This window comes from Lycorma delicatula, chromosome 2 (genome assembly GCF_047948215.1).
Source record: "Lycorma delicatula isolate Av1 chromosome 2, ASM4794821v1, whole genome shotgun sequence".
Taxonomy (NCBI): domain Eukaryota; kingdom Metazoa; phylum Arthropoda; class Insecta; order Hemiptera; family Fulgoridae; genus Lycorma; species Lycorma delicatula.
In genome coordinates, this window is record NC_134456.1 from 181,053,441 (window position 1) to 181,075,489 (window position 22,049).

General features: G+C 30.4%; 1 protein-coding gene across 2 annotated transcripts in view; it reads left to right on the forward strand.

The window, feature by feature from the left end:
* The window catches only part of dbo (Kelch-like protein diablo), a 44,846-nt gene that overhangs the window by 16,435 nt on the left and 6,362 nt on the right, over positions 1–22,049 (forward strand). The window contains exons 6-11 of one of the 2 annotated variants that reach the window (XR_012755205.1): positions 3,694–3,904; positions 4,418–4,601; positions 5,617–5,760; positions 10,213–10,346; positions 11,452–11,681; positions 13,390–13,528. Coding sequence is in view for 1 of the 2 variants with exons in the window: in XM_075356798.1 (XP_075212913.1) it covers positions 3,694–3,904; positions 4,418–4,601; positions 5,617–5,760; positions 10,213–10,346; positions 13,390–13,598; positions 16,826–17,013 (1,070 nt within the window). In the remaining variant the exon portion in view is untranslated. Of the gene's footprint in view, positions 1–3,693; positions 3,905–4,417; positions 4,602–5,616; positions 5,761–10,212; positions 10,347–11,451; positions 11,682–13,389; positions 13,599–16,825; positions 17,014–22,049 lie in introns of those variants that run through there. The other variant, XM_075356798.1, reaches the window with a different exon arrangement.

Here is a 22,049-nt window from a genome sequence, read left to right on the forward strand (position 1 = left end):
ATTTCAATCATGACTAAGGATGCAGGATCAGTGAAAGTACTTTCATGAAAAATTAAGGTAAGATATGTCTTATCTCAATATTCTGTACTAGGTGGTTTTTTAATAGAATTTAAATTTGTTCATAGGTGATTTTTAACATATTGTGTTATTATCTGTATGCTTTGTCTGGTGGTAGGTTCCTTATTTCATAGCTCTCTCCATCCATTTCTGTCCCAAGCCTTCTCCTTCGTCCCTGTGTAGGTTAAAATTCTATCTCATCTATTAACATCATACTTCTTCACTCCCTTTCCCGTGCTACTGACCCTTGCAATGGAATTGTCAAGATTTCACTTTTCCTAACCAGTTTCCTTTTCTTTTGTATACTTCCTGCCTAAGTGCTCTTTCTTCTTTAATTGCATTTGTTACTTCCTCATTCTTCAATGCCCATCTTAATTTCTTCATCCTTCTGTATATCAACATTTCAGAAGCGTCAATCTAGTTAATCTCCTTCCTCACTGTCCTTGCTCCTTGCAAGACAAAACAAGAGCTCCATGTATAGTGTTTAGCTAACCTTTTTTAACTCCAAATCAATACTTTTACTGCATTGTAATCTCTTCTTACTGAAGGATCCTTTGCCATTGTTATCTTTACTTTTATTTTCAGTGTGTTCTTCCAGTCCTGTCACCATAGTCCCCAAATATTTGTAATTTTTTTGCCTTTTCTTTTCTTTCACATGTCCTTACTGCTAAATCCTCTTTGTGGTTGACTTCTATTTCTTTAGTTTTTCTTAAATTTATTTTAATTCCCTACTCTTTCATTCCTTCCTTCAGGGTAGTAAAAGATTTTTGAAGTGGGTCTGTGCCATCAGTTAATATTACCATACCATCAACAAACCTTATCCGTCTTATTTTTCAGTCTCCTATACTTATTCCCTCTTCCTTTTTTTCTAATATATTCTTTATCATATCTTTAAAAAAATTGTTAAACTGTATCAGTAAGAGGCAGCATCCTTGCTTAACTTTGTCTGGCCTAAATCCACCTGGTCAGTAATATTTCTTATTTGCTGCTGTTTGTCTCGTGTATATTTCTTTAATTAGCCTTCTATCTTTCCAATGTATTTTTTCAGTTTAAGAATCGCCATCATTTTCTTCCATTTGACTCTATCAAACGCCTTCCCTAAATCTATCAAACACAAACTCATTCCTGTTCCTCTCTCTAAGTATCTTTCTCCAACCATGCTTAGTAACTTCTTTAGCATCACTTCCTGGCATCTCTGGTTACTTTCCCTTTCCTGAAGCCAAACTGTTCCTCTCTTGCATTCTCTTCCATTATTCTTATCATCCTCCAGTTTAGGACTATCAACAGTATTTTAGCAGCATGGGCTATTCAAGTTATTGTTCTGTGTTTTGAACATTTTCTGGTACCAATTTTCATTGGAATTAATGTCATTGTTGTTTTCACAAAGTCTTCAGGCCATTCTCCAATACAGTATAACCTTATAACACACTTATCTATTTCTTCCACTCCATCCTCATTAAAGTAATTATAAAATTCTTTATAAATAAATAAAAAAGTCTAGAAAGTTCATCTACTCCAGTTGATTTTTTATTCTTAATTTCCTAAATTCCTTTCTGTACTTCACATCTTAATATTGACAGGCCTTTATTCTCTTCAACTACATTTCTTTTTATGTTTATCTCCATTTCTTTTTATGTTTAGTTCATCAGGTTTCTTCTCTCTTGTATATACAGTTCCTCCAATTATTCCTTCCATCTTTTTCTTTTTGCCTCTTTCTCCTCATATATATTTTACCATCCTTATCTTTAATTTCTCTCATTTTACTAGCATTTCTGTTTATTCCATGTAATGCTATTCACCTTCTAGGAAATGTCCATTTCTTAACTACTGTTGCTTTTCTACTTTTTTTAAAGATATTCTCATTTCCATCATAAGTAGTACCTGATCACTGCACCTAGAAATCCAGTGGGTTTATTAATAGCATTTCTATATTTCATCTACAAAGATATGGTCTATCTGATAGCTAGCTTTTTCCACAGGGGATACCCATGTATGGTTTTTGAATTTTTGATACCTTCTTTTTATGGTTTTTAAATCAAGTGCTAATAATAAATATTTTCTTCTCAGCAAAATTCTTTTTTGCTGTCCCCCTTCCATTCCTTACCCTAAGTCAAATTTCCCTACCATACTTTCCTCTTTACCTTCTCCGACCATAGCATTCCAGTCTTCCATCAGTGTCTTACAGCATGCCTTTTCTGATTTTATTACATCTTAAATACTCTATTATATCTCTTCAATGTCTTCTGCATACTTAAGCGTCAGCATATACTGAACAATATTTATACAATTACTTATAATATATAATATACTTTTATATAATACTTGTACAATAACTAAATCTTTTACATCATACTGTATTGCCCTTTTTTTCTAGATCCTCAATATCTTTGCATTCTTCCTTCAACCACCTTTCCCTAGCTTTCTCTGTTATCCTCCTTTCCTCTTTGTTTGATTTGCAATATATCACTCTTTCATTTTCTTATTCTTTTATCGCCTTCTTTCTTTAGCATTTCTCTTGTTATCCATAATTTCTTAGCTCTCTTTCCTTCATAATAGTCTACTGCTGTTTTTACTTTTTTCATTTTTTATTCTCATCTGGGGCTCATTTCCTCTGTTCTCATTGTTGTACTGTTCACATTTTCCTTTTTCCTTTCTTTAATTGCTTTAGCTAGTTTTTCTTCTATTTTTCCTCATCCACTTTCTTCAACTTTCCTATATTCTGTTTCTTTACTATCTTCAAAGACAGTCTACCTTCTTTTCTACCTTTTTTTTAAAGATATTATCATTTCCATTATAAGTGGCACATGATCACTATTGATATATGCACCTGGTAATTCACCAACTTTTTTGTACCTGCATTCCTATATATTTCATATATTAAGAGACAGTCTCTCCAACAGTGAGCTTTTCTCCAGGGATACCATGTTTATCTCTTCCTTTTATAATTTTTGAACTAAATGTTAGTTGTAAATATGTTTCCCCCACGCTTCCCTCTTTACTTTCTCCAATCACAGCATTCCAGTCTCCCATCAGTATCTTATAGCTATATTTTTATTACATCTTCAATATATATGTCTTCATAATTTGATGTTTGCATATGTACTTATATTATAATTAAAATTTTTGGTAACCACTCAGTCCTTAACAATATTAATATATTATTTAAATTAAATACTTTCTGTATCCATTTTGTTACTAACACATAATCATTGCCACTCAGTTTTTTCCTCTTTTCCTTTGATTAGGAAATAGTAATTTCTCACTGTTGACATACATCTGTTATTGTAAGTAATGATTGTAATGCAATCTATTTGATCTGATTAATGTAATCTATTTGCTCCATTTTCTAAAATAATGTTATCTGGATAGACTGGTATCTGTACTTAGCAGAATTAAAACTTAGCTGATTATTACAATTTTTAAAGTGACCACAATTAAATTAACAACTAACTTGTCCTTGTGTGACATTCGTATTTAATGTTAACTAAATTAATTTTATAAGAAAAGTAATGTTTGGTCGGAATGTGCTTGTGTTTCACAATAGTGCTTAGCATAGTTGCTGTACATACACTGTATGTCATTATATACATTTTATGTGGTTTTAGTGAATTAATATGTATGCTTTTTTTCTTATAGGTACTACAACATGTACGTTTGCCATTATTAAGTCCTAAGTTTCTAGTTGGTACAGTTGGATCAGATTTATTAGTGCGGAGTGATGAAGCATGTCGTGACTTAGTTGATGAAGCCAAGAACTACTTACTACTGCCACAAGAACGACCCCTTATGCAGGGTCCACGTACAAGACCAAGAAAACCTACCAGGAGAGGGGAAGTTCTTTTTGCTGGTTAGTTTAATCATTAATTAATCACTTGGATTTTTTATTTATTAATTGGATGTAAAAACTCTTAATTTCACCAGTTTTCATTAAAAAAATTATCTTGTTTACTAGAAAAATTTGGTCATTTGATCAGTAAATTGAATCTGCAGCATGGAAACTGTTAAGAAAAAAGTTCATTTGCTTATAAGTTCTGAAATAAGTATTATTTAAAAAGTAATGATTAGAATACGTTGAAAAAATCCTCTGCAGTGGAGGTTTAGCTTAATATTTGTAAATGGCAATATTTTCAACTTGTTAAAAAAGTTGAAATTAGTCTTAAGTAAGATAACTCTAATGTTGTTAAATTACTGGAAAATTGGAGTTTATTTTCTGTGTTTTAAAGTTAATGATTTATTGTTTTTTTAATATGCATAACTACTCTGATGAAGTAGTGATGACAAAAGTGCATATGAGTTTATTATATTGTTATTAAAATTATAATTTTAAAAAGTGTATAATTTATCTTATATTTGCTCACAGTTGGTGGTTGGTGCAGTGGTGATGCAATTGCATCAGTTGAAAGGTTTGATCCTCAAACTGTTGATTGGAAAATGGTTGCACCAATGAGTAAAAGACGTTGTGGTGTTGGTGTTGCTGTATTAAATGATCTGTTATATGCAGTGGGTGGTCATGATGGACAGTCATATCTTAATAGTATAGAAAGGTCAGTAGTAGATTTTTTGTTTCACTTCATGTACATACAGCAGTTACTCTTTAAACCTAAAAAAATAGAATCTAGTTACTAATGCATAAGCAGGCAACACTATCTGTTCATTCTAGCTGAGTACAAACTTCTTTGGCCTGTAAACAGGCTGATTTTTGCTTTTTTACATGAATTTGAATTCACCAAAAAAATTGCATTTTTATTGTAATTTTCAAGGACAGATTTATGTTCTTCTCCAAGATTATTGGGAAAGTTGTAAGTTGTAAACTGTTGATCAGTTAGTGCTTGAAATGCACTTAATAAGCCATAACACATAATATGATTGCATTGTACCTAAAGAGCACATATATAAGTACAATACATATACAAGTGAAAGTTATACACAAGTTCATTAATAAAAATGCACTGGTGTAGTGGAAGCTAGGTCCACTAGACTGACCACAAAGCACAACCAATTGTACCATATTGATTTGCATCCATTGTATAAAATACACTGCACTTACAAAGATAGCTCATTAGGATTTGTTGATAGATTTTTTGAAAGTGATCAGATACAATGTTGAGTTATATCATTGGATGAAACATACATTGCTCCCCCAATGTACACTGTTCAGCATTGAAGGATTTCAGTCAATACCTATAGAAATTATTATTGAAATTGCACAACAAGATTATTATCAAGCCATTTCAATATTTAAGATCAGCAGATGTTGCGGTTATATCAAGATATGACCTCAACAGCAGTTTGCATTTAGGTGCAATCTGTTCAGTCATAATAACTGATCTCTTTGCTACCAGAGAAAATCCTCTCCTGTCTTCTGGAAAGCTTACCACCTAACTGAATAGAGAAGTACTTCTAAAATTATTTGTAATAAAGGATTTAACATTTTAAGCTGTTTTTAAGTACAGTCATATTGCATCTTTTTAATACATTGGACTTGTCCAGTGAAAAATTTTGTTAGGTAAAATAATTGCATGAGATGTTGCATTGTAGTGTTTATTATTTTTTTTACAGATATGATCCACAAACAAATCAGTGGTCTTGTGATGTTGCACCTACAACATCTTGTCGTACCAGTGTAGGTGTAGCTGTTTTAGATGGTTTTTTATATGCTGTTGGTGGACAGGATGGCGTACAATGTTTAAATCATGTTGAAAGGTAGTTTTATGATATCATTTATGTAGAAATAATAAAATTAATTTTGTTTAAAAAAAAAGTAAAATGAGATTTATGTTAAAACTTATTTTATGTTTTTAGAATTGTATTTTTACCTTGAATTTTTATAGGAATGATCATCATATTCATATGAAATATTTCAAAACTACTAATACAGTTCAGTTCTAGCTGATAAACGCTATAATTATTGGTGTACATACTAATCAAACATGTGTTTTGTGTATAATAAAAAAAAATGGTCCTGCTTTCATGTTAACCCCAGAACCAGCATGTTAATGGGCTGTACGTTGTAGCAGAATAATGGACTGTATTATAAATAAATAATTACACACTGATTGAAAACTAAATATACTATATTTATCAGATTAACAATATTTAACTATGTTACTATGATGCAGAGGCCGTACTGGCGTGCATGATACTCTAAGACTGTCCAACTCCGACTGATTAGTAAAACAAAATGTTCTTAATACTAAAGCTGCCCATAGGCAGCGCTGAGTGTCTGATTTTAAACCATACACAGCATGTTTTGATTTTTGACTCTCGTTCATGCATCTTGAACAGGAGTGTGCTGTTGATTTTTTCTATAGTTTTATTCTAATATAAATAAATTAACATTTAATATAATCCACCGTACCAGCACGTCCTACTTGTAAGCCAACATCAGGAGTTAAAATTAATGAATGCATTAAAGTAAAGTTTAAAAATCATAGTTAAAATTTAAAAACATTTATGACTGTCCTGGTCCTACTAGTATGCTCTGTACCGTAGGTATAAACTAGCTAGTAGGTCCTACCGAATACTACCTATAGTAGTATACTAAAAAAAGTCATGACTGTCTCAGTCCTACTAGTATATTACCTATAGTAGTATACTAGTAGGACTGAGACAGTCATGACTGTTTTTATATTTTAAATGATTTTTAAACTTTGACTGTAATATATTAATTTTAAACTCCTGATGATATCTTTTAAGTAGGCCGAAAGATCTAGAGAACGCATCAATGTGCTCTAAGGTAAGGTGGATTATATTAATTAATTTATTTCTTTAACATATCAGCAGTACCATGTTAGAGAAATTTATTTTTTTAATATGTTCTGAAATAGTTTACAGTTTTTTTAACCTGGAAATTTCAATTTGTAATATTAGCATATTTCTAACAAATGTTTTAATTTTTCAAAAATATTTATTTGATGATGGAAGACTTCATTGCCTTTTTTTCTATCATGTTTATTTATATATATTTGCAATGTTTTATTATAATAGTTTCAGTTTTGTATTCGGTATAAAGTTACACACATGAACTGAACTGAACTTTATTAATACACTCATGCATGAGTGCACTCATGCTCAAAATAGAGAAATACACATGCCCATGTGCATATGTATTTATTATTATACAATTATGAATAATTATTCATTATTTTATAATGAATATTATTATTCATTCATTTAAATAATATCAAAAAATCAACACTTCTTCCATATGTGTGCATGTTTTCATGTTCATTATAAATTTATTTTTTTATTGTAATTTTTAGTAGTAAAAAAAAGATCCAGAAAGATGAATTTTGGGTGATACAGAATAACTTTTTTGAAATTATTATTTTTGAATATTATTCTCTTAAATTATTGCAGACATTGTTTTTTTATATGACACAGTGTTAGTATAAAACTAGAGTAACTTTTAATAGTAGTCATTATGCATCTTTCAGTAATATAGGGAAAATTGGAATTAGAATTTCAGATATTGATTTTTATTTTTGTTTATAACCTTAAAATTTTACATAACGGACAAGTTATATTGTTTTTCTTAGAAAAGAATTATAAAATATACACATTAAAATTTTAGAAAAGATATCATTAAATATTAATTTTTAAGCCTCACACTGTGTTATTAAATAATGAGATGATGTAGTAACTCACCTTTACTTTTATGTATGAGAGTGGTCTGAAAAGTTCTTGGCCTATAGTGAAAATGAGAATGTATGTTTTCAAAAAACTTTAATTTTCAATATAATCTTACATTACTAATGGTGTTCCAGCCTTCATTTACACTCATACATATCATCCTCATTCATCCTTTGAAGTATTATCTAAACGGTAGTTACCGGAGGCTAAACAGGAAAAAAGAGAGGACATCCTTCACGTGAATCATCTTGGATGCTTTCTTTATGGCCATGTTTAAACTTGGCCACCCATTTTTTCTCGGTGGAAACTGAAGAAAAGAGTCATCTTACATATTTACAATCCTCAAATGAATTTCGATTTGTGTCAATCTTTCTTTTACAAAAACTTTTATCACTGCACAATACTCTATTTTCTCCATTTCCAACAAAACATGCTCTGCAACTGATTCAGAGGGCTGCCTACAATCAGCTGCTGGATTGAATGACGGCACATGGTGCCGTCTAATAGTTGTAACAACATACAGGAAAAGAATCATGCGACTAGTGCTGTGATCTATGGATGAGGCAGAGATTTTTTCAGATCACCCTGATATTACAATTCTATTTTTTTGTCTCCCTTTAGTATATTCCGCATTCATACCTATATACTAATGCACTTTTTTATTTCCACTGGTCATAGGTACGGAGCTGATCAGTCTGTCAGTTGTTTTAACAATGTGTTGTTTTCCTTTTTCCTTATTTGATGAAGAAAGCTTAATAAAAAAAAGAACAACGATTTTAAAAATACCATTATAGCCTCCAACATAGGTTTATTTAAACTGCCAATTCTATGATGAGGTAGAAATGAAATATTTGTTCATGATACAGTAGCAACTAACTCTGTATACATGCTAAACTATTATGCTTATTGGTCAACTCTCAAATGTTTATTCCAGTTGTCATTATTAAAATTAAATTGGAGTCATTTTAAGTTTTTTTGTTTTATGTAATTTCTGTATTCTTATTCCTTTGTATGTCAAGTTACTGTTTATAAATTAATAATATTTATTGTATTTAAGTAACAACTAATAAATAAAAACTAATCTTCTAAGTAATAACTTGGATTTGAAATTTTGGCTGTTTTGAAGTTTTCATCTTGGAGCATAGTTGTTTTGTATATTTTATTGGCATTACTGATAACTTAGTGATAGTCATTATTACTTGGAAATAGTTAAATAATAAGCATTTTAGAACCGTGGACACATGCTGATACCGGTTGTAAATTAGTGTAAATTCATCTTGTGATAGTTAATTGAAGACAATTCATTTAAATTAGTATCCGATGTAGTAAAAATATGGCTGGTCTTCAGAAGAGAATGTACGTCTGCAATATATTCAGAAACACTTTTTTACTCACGTCAGATTTATGTAGCTCCTGTTTTCACTAGAAAAATTCAATATGGCATCATCCATATTACCTACAATCTGATTTTCATTCATAAAGTTATGTTATTTTTACAAACATTTAAGCAAACAATTTTATTAAATTATCAGTGTTATGAAAGTATAAACAAGTAAAAATGATTAAAAAAAATAGGTACAAAATTGAAATAATTATATATATGTAGATACCAACTATTTTAAACCAAAATAACCATATTTGTTTGTTCCTTTATGTTTACTAAAAGATAGAAAGAACCATTTATTACTTGTAGGTTTGTTGTCAGGTTGTACATTATATTGAAACAACTGATATTTGGAGCTTATAAAATTAGGTAGATGCATTATATTTTTAGATACATTATTTATTTTATTCAACAATTCCTCCTTCTGGTTCATCTGTCTTTTATTGGTTTAGTTGTAATCAATACTTAAAAACACATTTTTTTAACACAAATTTTTTTTTAGCTTGTTCATATAAAAGTCCAGTTACTTTTTTCCTTGTGTTACTGGCTTATCATATCACTGTTTTATATCATTATTTAATGTTTTACAATCTGCTTAAAAAATGAGTAAGACAAAAACTGACAGCCTCCATTTTCTGCTCTTAAGAGTTGTATCATTTACTATAATTTTGCTGTTGTTGTGTCCTTACTTGTATCACATGTACAAATGATATCAGATATGTGGTTCATTATGTAAGTTTCATTTCATCATTTGTTACCTCTACAGTTTTTTCTTTCTTCAGTGATTAGTGTTGGCTTTTCCTTATTGTTAATACCTGTTTAACTAAGTAGAGAAGAAATGGGGACTGTCAATTATTACTTTATTTTTAGTACTTGTGCTCAAGTAACTGGAGGAGGAAGTAAGGGATTGTTTGCTACTAATAGTAGAAATTATTAACTACTAAATGTTATTCTGTAAAAAGTAATGCTTTGTTGAGCTTGTTGAATGTTTTTATTAATAAATTTATACCAACTCAAAATTTATACATTGAATAAAAATTTAATGAATGATGGAATTTATTTAAATTAAATTTTTTATGACTTAAGAACAGTAGATTTACCAGTATATTCAAGGTAATACAAACATCTTTATTTTATAGATATGACCCAAAAGAAAACAAGTGGGGGAAAGTTGCTCCCATGACCACAAGAAGGCTAGGTGTTGCAGTTGCTGTGCTTGGTGGGTTTCTTTATGCAATAGGAGGCTCTGATGGACAGTGTCCATTGAATACTGGTTTGTATGATAAAGTTATTTTTATTTATGTTGTTAAGTAGGTAGTCTGTTTAATTACATAACAGTAAATTATTGTTTTATCTAAGTACAAATTACAGCCAATATTTATCATGTATTACATAGAAGCTTGCACTCATCTGAGAATACAATGTTTTTCATGTCTTTAGTTCAGCTTTATTGTTTGTTTTTAATACTATTGAATTGAAACAAAGTCATAACAAAGTAAACAGATTCTCTAAAAAATTCTCAAAAGTTCCTCTACACTGTAATAAATCCAGTTTAATCAGGCTCTATTGCTGTCAATTCTCACCACTGATATCTCTCACTGCTGCTGTAAAAGTGGGGAGGATAAACTGTGGTGGGGTGAATGCATCTTGCATTCATTTGTGGTGGGATGACCTTAGTTGTAGTCAGGTGTGAAACATAGGTGGATACGAGTGCATTCACTTTTGAAGAGTGTTTGTTAACTTGTGTGTGGATTCATGAACATCCACATACTGGTAAAACATTGGAGAGATTAGAATGGCTTCTTTATGGGATTTGGGAAATCATCACCATCATGGCAATCATTACTGACGAAGAAGAAGAAGGATTTTGCAACGGGAATTATTGAAGCGCCATACAGTGGGAAACTGAGACATGTGCTGCTTTGGAGGCATCAATTTAATGATCGCCAATGAAATCAACACACAAATGTTCTGCAGAGTTAGTTAGGCATTCCAAGAACAACAATGTGAGACCATATATGCAGAAGGACTTGAAAGTTAAATGTTTTCATCGAGCTACAGTTAATAAGTTGAGTGACAATGACCTTAATCGACATGTTTATGCATGTCAGTTATTGCTTGAATGCTTTCCAGGAGCAAACTATAAAAAAAAAAATCATGTTCTCAGACGGGTGAGTAATTTATTGAAGCTCTCATTACCAAAATGTTTTTTATGGGCAAAAGACAATCCTCACTTTTTTGAGGAATTCGAACACCATCTGCTCATGTTATAATTTGGGTTGGGATAACAGCTGAACATCTCCTTGGTTCTTATTTTTTCAATGGTACAGTTAATCATCATAGTTTTCTGAGAATAATCGATGAGTGGTTGTTTCCAGAATTAACGGCAAAAGAGAACACTGACATCATTACGTTTCAGCAAGATGGTGTTCCAGTGCATTTTGCTTTGAATATCTGCAGACACCTCAATGAAAAAATTCCAAATTACTGGATCGGATGTGGGTCAGAAAAGTTACATTAAGAGCTCAATTGCCTGTTGTGACCTACTGTTGTTCATACAGTTGTTTAAACAGATGGAACCCACACAGACGTTTTAGATCCATAAAAGGTAAGCTGCATCTATCTATTTCATAACTGGCATAAAGGGACTTCCTATCCACTTTGTACAAGTTTTATATGCAAATGATTTATAGGTGTTTAGTCTGGTTAATTAACATAAGAAGGCATCTGATTTCAAGTTATTCTTAATTTTGTAACTTAGCATAGAAAAAACATAACATTTACAAAATTCAGACGTATTTTGTTTTATATTATTTTATTCAAAACTCTTTACACAGTAAGAAACATCATTTTTGTTAGCTGAAAGCTGTAGGAAAATACTGATTTTTCATTCTATTCTTTGTGTATTCAATTGCAAGTTCTTTGTCAAAACAATTCTCTAAATTACATAACCAACATACATTAAAATATGAACCTTTATGTTTATCTTTATCCATACCAAATTGCAAATTTTTCTGGTAATTACAGTAGATATTAAAAAAATTATTACCTTCATCTGCTGTAATAATATCAAAATAGTTTTTTGACAGTTGTATACAGTTTGATAACGTAAGATCAAAAGGTTGCCACTATAGAAAAATCTATAGTGACCATCTAAAAACAGCTATTAGTGTCTGTTTTTTCACAATTAGCTAAATCAGTGTCATGAAGGTTGTGTTAGTGTTAGCTTATTCCTTCGAGCTTAAAAGAATAAGCACATGAAATTGAAATTTCATAAATAATATTTCAACATTTTTGTAGATAATGTTGAATTTCTTTTTACACTATTCTGTTTAAATGAGATTATTTATTGTGTTCATGTTAAAAAAATTTTCTGTAAAGGTATAATAAGCATTTTGTCTATTATTATAAACTTCATTTATTATAGTCATGGAATAAACCATTTGTGAGATATAAATTTTTATGTTAAAAATACAAAATGGTGGACAGCCAATAAACTAACCATTTCTGAACATATTTTGATAATAAAATTTTTCTTTACTTTGATGTGGGAGACCATCCCCTGAATTCTTGAAATGGTTTTTATAAACATACTGCATGTGATAACGTAAGTATATTAGAATGGCATAAATAATGCTTATCAATATTTAAAGAAAACAAATCAACCAATGATGTCTATTGACTCATTGTTCTAGTACCTAATTTTCAGGAATGCCTTAAAATCAACCTACTTGTTTTTACAAATGGTCAGCATCATTGCAAATCAAGTCTTTATTTATTTCTATCCAAAATTATAATACATGAAAAAATAATAAAAGTAATAGTAAATAAACGAATTACTTGAAACAAAGGCAAGGATTTATTGCAAAGCAGGTTTTATTGAAAATAGCATAAATTTTACATTTTTAGGGAATAGTTATAAACTCAAATAATGTGATCAGTAGCCTGAAATGTACTGTAATTAATTTCACCTACTTCAACAAATCGTTTAATAAATAAATTTAATATTTTATTTATATTCATGGATGTAAAAATAGGTAAAAAATAAATAAAACATTCCTGTTATTGATGATTTTATTGATTGAGGGTCAAATAAAAATAGAAAATAGTAAATTAGGTCATTCAAGAATAAAATTATAAATTTTATGTTACATGCAATGTAAAAATACATTTGTTTCAATTTTTAACTTTAATATTACTTTTATTATCTCTTATATAGGTATCATTATTACTATTACTTAGTAAAGTAGTTAATTGAGGTTATTAAAGATGACATCTATAAACTACAGTGTATAATTGTGAAAATATAATTTTAGTGGAACGGTATGATCCTCGTCAGAATAAATGGACGCAAATGGCTCCAATGTCAACAAGAAGAAAACACCTTGGTTGTGCTGTGTTTAATAACTTAATATATGCTGTTGGCGGAAGAGATGATAGTATGGAACTTTCCAGTGCGGAACGTTATAACCCACACACTAATTCATGGTCTCCCATTGTAGCCATGACATCTCGAAGAAGTGGAGTAAGTTTTATTATTTAATGACAATTTTTTTTTCTTTTTTGACTTAAACTGAATTAATTTAGATTTATATTATTTATACAACTGTAAACAAAGCCAATCTTATTAGAAAAGCCATTATCTTGTGTGACTTCATAGTAGTCAAAAATTGTACAACTCTAGTATAAATAAGTAAGTATATTTAGTATTGTAAGACTATAGTTTCAAGAGAGATGTGTTCTCTAAAGAAAGTTCTTTTATTGTAATAAGACTGGAATACCGAACCTGAGTAATGGATTCCTACCAATTAAGAAGAAAGTAGTAGAAAATATAGTAATGAGAGGAATCCAGAAAGGAGCTAAAAGAAACCCTTTTAGTAAAGGTAACAGGTCCATTTAACAATCCTCTTTTGTAATACTGCCCGCTGACACATATAAACAGAAATAATGTTGTTCTATGAGAAGAGTTACCAGACCCAGGGTAGGAATGCATAAAAAAGAAAGGACTTGGTTAATTGTTCTCAAGCCAACTGGGGGGTCTGGTCCTGCAGGTAAGAGTATAAATATTCCAAAGAAGACCAGTTGACAATCAGTCTAAGCAAGACTTTATAACATCAGTCTGCGAGGAGAGTGCAAGAGTGCTACAATAGAGGAGTTATGCAAGTTTGACTCAATTAAGGTGATGTCACAAGTAATTCCAGTACACAAAGAAAAAGGTTTGGGGTGTTATTGTAAGACTATAAGTGTAAGAGATAATGTACTAAATCTCATTCATAAAGTGTTAGGGTAGTTTTATTTAACAACAAAGGTATTTGCAGTGAAAAAACTTTATACTTGTCTTATCTATTGTACTATTGTTAATACAAGACTAGTTTTTAAAAGTGTTAAGACTAGTGGTCATGCTAATGTCTTTTGTCAGTGGAACTGAATTTTGGTGTCCAACATTATTTGTCTATCTGTGAATAAATCCTGACTATTCTTTAAATTCTGTTTTGTATGTAATTAGTGATTTTTATTATTATTTTTTTCTCTTTATCATTATTCTGATTATTATTGTAGTTGTGTTTACTATTATTATTATTATTGATTTGTCTTGTTTTACTTATGTTCTAATTAATAAATTGTAATTGAATAAGCATTTTCAATTGTCACACTCTCAATATCCTGATTGAGTCATGAACATGCTACACTATTTAATTTTAATACTTAATAAATGCAACATAGTATTATTTAACGCAGTAGAGGATCAATTATATTATGTTTTTCATAAAATGTCATTCTAACTAAAACTGTTTTCCTATTTTAAAATTTATAGCAATAAACAACTTAAAACAAGTCATATTTGGAATTAGTGGCATTAATTTTATATTTTAATATTAAAAAATTCATTCAATATGTATTATCTTTAATATTATAAATTTGGATAGTAAGATAAGACATCTAAATTTGAAAAGAAAATACACCAAATTAAAGTTTATTACCATTATATTACTATGAACTCATTTATACAACAAAATATGTTTCATTTCATTTAAAGAGAAATGTGAGAAAATATGGCTTTTGCTGGTTTTTGGTACATGTAATTTCCCAGTTATCTCCAAAATATAAATTGTGTTGTTAAAAAACGAATTTCTACATCCCCAGTTATTGTTATTTTTTATTTATTATAATTTTTAATGTTTTTAAGTTACCAAACTATTATCGCACACCATAGGAGATACTTCCTGACATTTTCATATTTGGGTAAAAAAAGTTTACAATTTCATTTTCTGCTTTCTTGTGTAGCTTGTTCCCTTTTTAACCCTTTATTAGCCTTGCTTTTCCATGGATTACCCACTTCCCTCTTTTAAGGGAGTTATTCTCCAGAATTGTAGAATTCAATGAAAACAGTTAAATTGAACTGTTTTTACTTTTATAACATTAATTTTTTCCATTAAAATAATATTAGTATCTCAGCTTAACTCTGCCAAAAATGTTTCCATTACCTTTATTAGTGAAGTAAATTGTAACAAAACAATTTTTTTTTCATATTGATCAATAAAAAAATTGTATCTTTTTTAACAATTTCCACTTGTAATGTGTAATTTATAAAAGTTAACGTACCATTTAATAACAGATTTACATCAAAAGATCCTTATAGTAATTCTATATTATAAAATAAGATATTTTTTCTCTATTTATTTATTTTTTTTAATATAACTCGCTTTTAAATTAACATGTGCTTCCCGTATTGCTTCACAACTACTTTTACTCCTACTTCTACTGTACACATACTAAATATGTCATCATAGTTTGATAATTCAGATTTTATAATACTATTATCAGTTTTCTCTGACCTAAATTTTCATTTGTTAAATCAAGCGATTTCAATTTATTCATAAAATTTTCCATTATAGCCACATCAACAAAAAAAATTTAATTGACATATTTAAATTTAATTGACCCTGTGGAAAGCAAGATTAGTATCAGAAATAAATATTTATCAAAACCATATAACTTTGGTTTGTTTTTTAAATAATGTTTAAATTTAAACATTTTTCTTTCAACCTAGTTTGTTTTTTGTAAGTTATGGTAAGCAATTGATATCATTTAGAAATTCAGTGTTATATTAATTTAATTAACATACTGTTAATATAATTTATAGTGACATCCAAGGGACCGACGATTTTAGGTCATTATAACCGATAATCACAATAACTGATATTTAGGTAGCTTAGTGGTACTGCTTTAATATGCCATCTAACGGGTATTGCAATACAGTAATAATAATAATCATTAAAAGTAATTTATTTACGCAATAAAATAATGTAAAAAACCAAAAATACACAATAATAAATACAAATACAGTAGAGAGAAGATAGTGAAGAATTGTAAAAATTACTTTTTCTGTAAAAGGTCTGTTATTTTGCTTTGTTTTGAACATTTTATGTTACAGTTTTCAGTGGAAAACGTGTTTCATGTAGTTTCAGTGGAATTCCTAATTTATTAATGGTTGGCATAGTTGTTTTCTACTAATACTGTTAAAAGCTTGAAAGATATTAACAAAGATAAAATGTTGACATTGTACAAAATGCAATTCTCCATCATGAAAAACTTTATCTAATTGTATAAAGCTAATGAAGTTTATAATTTTTACATTAATGTCTGGACATTATTTTCATGTTTCTGGATAAAAACAGTTCTAGATAATACAGGTGTTATTGTATATATTAAAAAAATAATCTAATGATTAAATTATTTATTCTTTTCTAGGTGGGATTAGCTGTGGTCAACGGACAACTATATGCTGTTGGTGGTTTTGATGGTACAGCTTATTTAAAGACTATTGAAGTATATGATCCTGAACAGAATCAGTGGAGATTATGTGGTGCAATGAATTATCGTAGATTAGGAGGTGGTGTAGGAGTTATGCGTGCACCACAAACAGAAAACTATTTCTGGTAACAATGCATGACAAGCCTTATTGTATAATTTATTCTACAATTTAATTTCTTAAATAGATAATAAAATAATGATGTGATCTTATTGTTATTTATATTACTTTCTTGTGAAATTCTAAACAGGAAATAATTTTATTGTCTACATATTACTATTAGAGCTGAGTTGTTAAATATTATTGTAAAATATGTTATATAATTATTATTAATAGCTAAACCTTTTATTGTAAATGGCTTAACTGTTACTATTGTATTTTTCTATTGAATTTCATTATCGATATATATTTTAATAACGCTGGTTAAAATTGTATTATTTTCATTGTAAAGCTAATAATTTTTGTTTAAGTACATGATTTATGTTTTTAATGATATCTTAAAATTAAAAAATTAATTTCTGAATTATAATTAGTATTTCAATTTCAGATCTAGTTAAAAACTAAAGAAAAACCTGAAATGGTGACTACTTTAATTGTATTAATTTTTTTAGTTTAGTTAAGTTTATTAGTAACTTAGAATTATACTGCCTATTTCATCAATTTTAATAAAAATAATTACAAATATAAATGTACAAAAATGTTCACTATTACTTCATTATAGTGTTAAATTAAAAAAAAAAAAAAAGTTTAGAACTTCTGGAAATGTGTTCATTACTTAAAAAAAAAAAAGAATTATATTTATTTATAATTAATTCTCAGTTCAATTATTCCTTTTATGTATTTCTTATCATGTAGGAGTCTCCTTTTTGTACTTAATAGTTTGTATTAGATTAACTTTTTATTTGATAAAGACTCCTATGATTTTTCACAGTAGTAATTTATTTGTGGAAATTATAAACGTGACAGTTTTATATTATCCAAGGCTTGAATACCATCTGGGAAGCAACGCATTTTAACCTTAGATTTACCATTAATCTGCAGCCTGGTGATACTACACAGCTAAGAATTTCAGAAGGATAGGGCTATGTTGCGTAGGTAGTCGGAAAACTTATAAATGGTTAGTGCTGTAGAACAGATGCAAATATCAAATAAAATTTATAATTCTAAAGAATGTATATGAAACTTTTTTGTTGGAGAAGTATATAGAAGTAGATTTTCATCTTGTGTACAAATATTTAGCATGATGTACTTTGATTGCCCAGTCTTCCTTTCATACAAGGATTTCAAGAGAACAGAATCAAGAGTATCGTGTCAGTCAGAGTATGATTACAGATTATATTGTTGTTAAGAGATAACTAACAAAATATGAAGGAAAATTTGGGCACAATCTTGCCCAAATTTTCCTTCATAGTTTGGGATAGGTTCCAGTTGTTACTGTATTCCTTATCATATGATCAAAAACATCACTGTGTTCAGTTCATAAGAGACGTCCTTCAAACTGCTAGTAAAAATAAAAATTAATCTGTGAAGAAAATTTTGACCAGCAAAGTCATATGCCCAGTCATCCTCCCTATTTAAGAATTTGTCTTCTTGTATATAAAATCAGAGTTTTCTATTAGTATTACAAAAGTTTTTAAGTACCCACACAAATAAGTCTTGCAAAGGATGTTAAATACACATAAATTCCATTTTTAATTCCATGACATTCATTTCATTATCTTTCAAACTATTTATATGGTAAATGTTTTTCATGAAAATAACAATCATTTTATCTGTTATAAAAATTCTCTTCCTAATAAGTACAATTCACTGTAAAAGCAAAAACCTTCTCAAAGTACTAGCATCAAACATTGAGAAATCTAATTTATGTATGTAAAAGTTTGGATCTTCTGTCTTTGTAAGTTCTAGAATACAACCCAGTCATATTTAAAGTGAATTTATCTTTATTTCACAACCTGTACTATGAATAAATATATCATTTAGCAGGTTATAAAAAATTATACTGGATGATTAACTTAAAATCAAACTAATCTGGCCCAAAAAATTATTTGAGGTCACCCTTAACACTGCTACTACTACCACCATTGTTGTTACTGCACTACTGTTGGTTGTGTGTGTTACTTCTCTCATCATACTAATGATGTTGACGTACCACGACCATCTGTTGTTGCCAATTGTAAACTGTTTATGCTTCAGAGCAGTGTAGTTCATTCTTTGTAGTTGTACTTTTCTAAAATTCCTTATTCAATCAAGAAAAGGTTTGCTGTAGTAGAAACTTATATACAATTTAAATATTTTAAGAATGTATAAAATATTCATGGAAAAATTTCCAATGTCAATGCGAGGTGTAGCTATTAAATAACGAGACTAATGCTGTTATAGAAGAAGTGCACATGTGCCAAATTTGTACAACTGACAGCTGTGTAGCATAAAGCCTTCTCTTTCGATTGTTGCCACTCCAGTTTCTGTAGTCTGGCCATTGGCCTTCGTTTGGATAACATCTGTTTTTTTGTTTTGCCAAAAAAATGTTATATTAGAGCAAAGAATTGTCATGAAATTTCGAATGAAACTTGGAAAAACTGCTACCGAAACTTGTCTTTTATAAAAAAAAAGCATATGTATGGCAATGAATGCTTATTACATATTTTTGAGTGTTTTAAGCGTTTCCAAGATGGCCGAGAAGGCGTTGAAGAAGATGTTTGCCTGGATCACCCTTCCATGTCAAAAACTGAAAATACTGAAAAATTGATCTGATCTGACCTTCGGTTAACTATTCGTGCGATTGCTGAAACTGCAGGAATTGACAAAGAATGCATAAGAAAAATTTTACATAACAATTTTAACATGCAAAAAATGTGCATGAAAATCATGCCTAAAATTCTCACAATTTAATATAAAGAAGCTCGTGAAAATTTTTGTCTGACACTTTGAATGCCATTGAAATTGACCCAAACTTCTTGGAAAGAGTGTTTGGGTTTTTCACTTTTATCCAGAAACTAATAAGCATCAGTCCATGCATGGAAGTCCTCAACTTCATCTTGAGCTAAAAAAGCTCGAATGAGCAAATCAAAATTCAAAGCGATGATGATTGTTTTTTTTTTATATTCATGGGAAGAATAACAAGTCATGGATTCATCATCAGGACAATGCTCTCACAGCATTTTCTGTCGATGTTTCTAGCCAAGTATAACATCCCAGTTTTAGACCATCTGCCTTATTCGCCTGACCTGGTACCATATGATTTTTATCTGTACCCCAAGGTCAAACCTGCATTAAAAGAAACAAGATTTTAGACCGTTGAAGCCGTGAAAGAAGAAGCAGGGCACGTCATAAGAGCTCACAGAAGAAGACTTCTAGCACCATTTTGAACAATGGGAAATTCGCATGGAGCATTGTAGAGATTGAGGAGGGGTATATATTGAAGGGGATAATAACTAAATATGTGTAAAAATAAAATATTTTACAGCATTAGTCTCATTATTTAATAGCCGCACCTTTTATTCCAAAGAGAGGCATACACAATTTTGTTAAAAAAAGGTGTATAATAGGATTGATTTCAAATGCAAAATGTAGTAGGCAACCTTCCATTACGAATCCAGGGACCATAGTCAATCTTAAAATAAGAATTTTTGCCAGTCTGAAAAATCTGTATGCAAGTTATCATAATAAAGTTTTGTAAAATTTACATCTTGTTATAATATTCTTAATGATTCAATTTGAAACAAAATTGTATAACAACTGCGCAACAGTTGTTATACAACTGAGATCAGATAAATAGAAGTGTTCAGAAGATCAGATTATGGCAACTGGCTTCTCAAAAATGTTGTCAATGGACATATAGACCATTTATGTATTTCATGTTATATAAGGCATGGACACTTTAATTCGCATTACACCAGCTACTGCATGACTGAAAATCCTCACCATATGTTTGAACATTTACAAATTAGAAAATCAGTGTATGTTGCACTGTTTCTGGTAAAAGTGGGGGCCAATATTTATTAACTAGACTCTCAGTGTAGAAGTGTACTGTAGAATTTTTGAAGGATTCTGCACTGCATTTATAAATTTTGAAAAAGTGTATGGCTTCTCTCAGCAAAACAGAACAACGTATTACATATCAAATGATTCACTAACATGCATCCATGTGACTTGATTGAACTGTCAGCAGAGGCATACCCCGCTGGCCAAGGCAGTTCAGGGCGACCTGGACTACGTCATTGATTTCTTGGTTTTACCCGGCAGCATCAGCTCAGGTCCGAGGAAGACAATTCCTCTTTGTTTGGTAAAAATTCAACAGGCCTTCTCCGTTGTGGTGGAAGGTTATGAGACTTTGGCCTCCAAGACCAAGGAGGTCAAAGTGGTTCAAAGACCAGCTCCTGCTCCAGCAAAGCCCAGGTGCTATGCTGAGTTCAAAACAGGAAAGCGTAATGCTGCTCGGTATCACATAGTTTTTTAATTAGGTGCTGGTCTCTTCCAGAAATTCTTGTCGAAGGGTAGAATTTTCCTGGATTTCACATCCTTTTGCATCAAGGAATACCTTGACGTGCAGCAATGTTTAAAATGTTGTCGCTTTGGCCATAGGGCCAAATTCTGTAAGTATGCGTCGGTCTGTGTGCATTGTGGTGAAGAGGACCACAAGCAAACGATTGTCCGCAGATAAAAGAGGCTCCAACTTGCATCAAATGTAAGAGCTTGTGTAAGAGTCATAATCACTCCTTGAATAGCAAGGAGTGTGGTTGTTACAAGAGGACAGTTGAGATTTATTACAACTCCCTTAATGATTAGGCTCAGTCAGCTAAATGCCCAGGGTGCCTATGCAGTCCAAGTTGAGTTAGGTGAAGTTGTCGCGAGACAGAGCCTCAATGTTGTTCTTCTACAACACCTGTATGTGGTCAGGGGTGATCTGCCAGGTTTTCCAAGTTGGAAGAAGTTTTTCATTGGTGACAGCAAATCCGCCATACTGTGCAGGAAGTCTTTAGATAGCATCTTCTTATGGCAGGCCTCTTGACACGCATCATATCATTGTCAAGCTTGCCGTGGATGGTTCGAACCTGGTTGTCGTTAGTTTGTACTTTCAGTACAGAGTACTTTCACTGTACAGCATTTGGACAGATGGGATAGGATTGTTAGATTGGTAGCGGGCCTATTCTTATAGGAGTT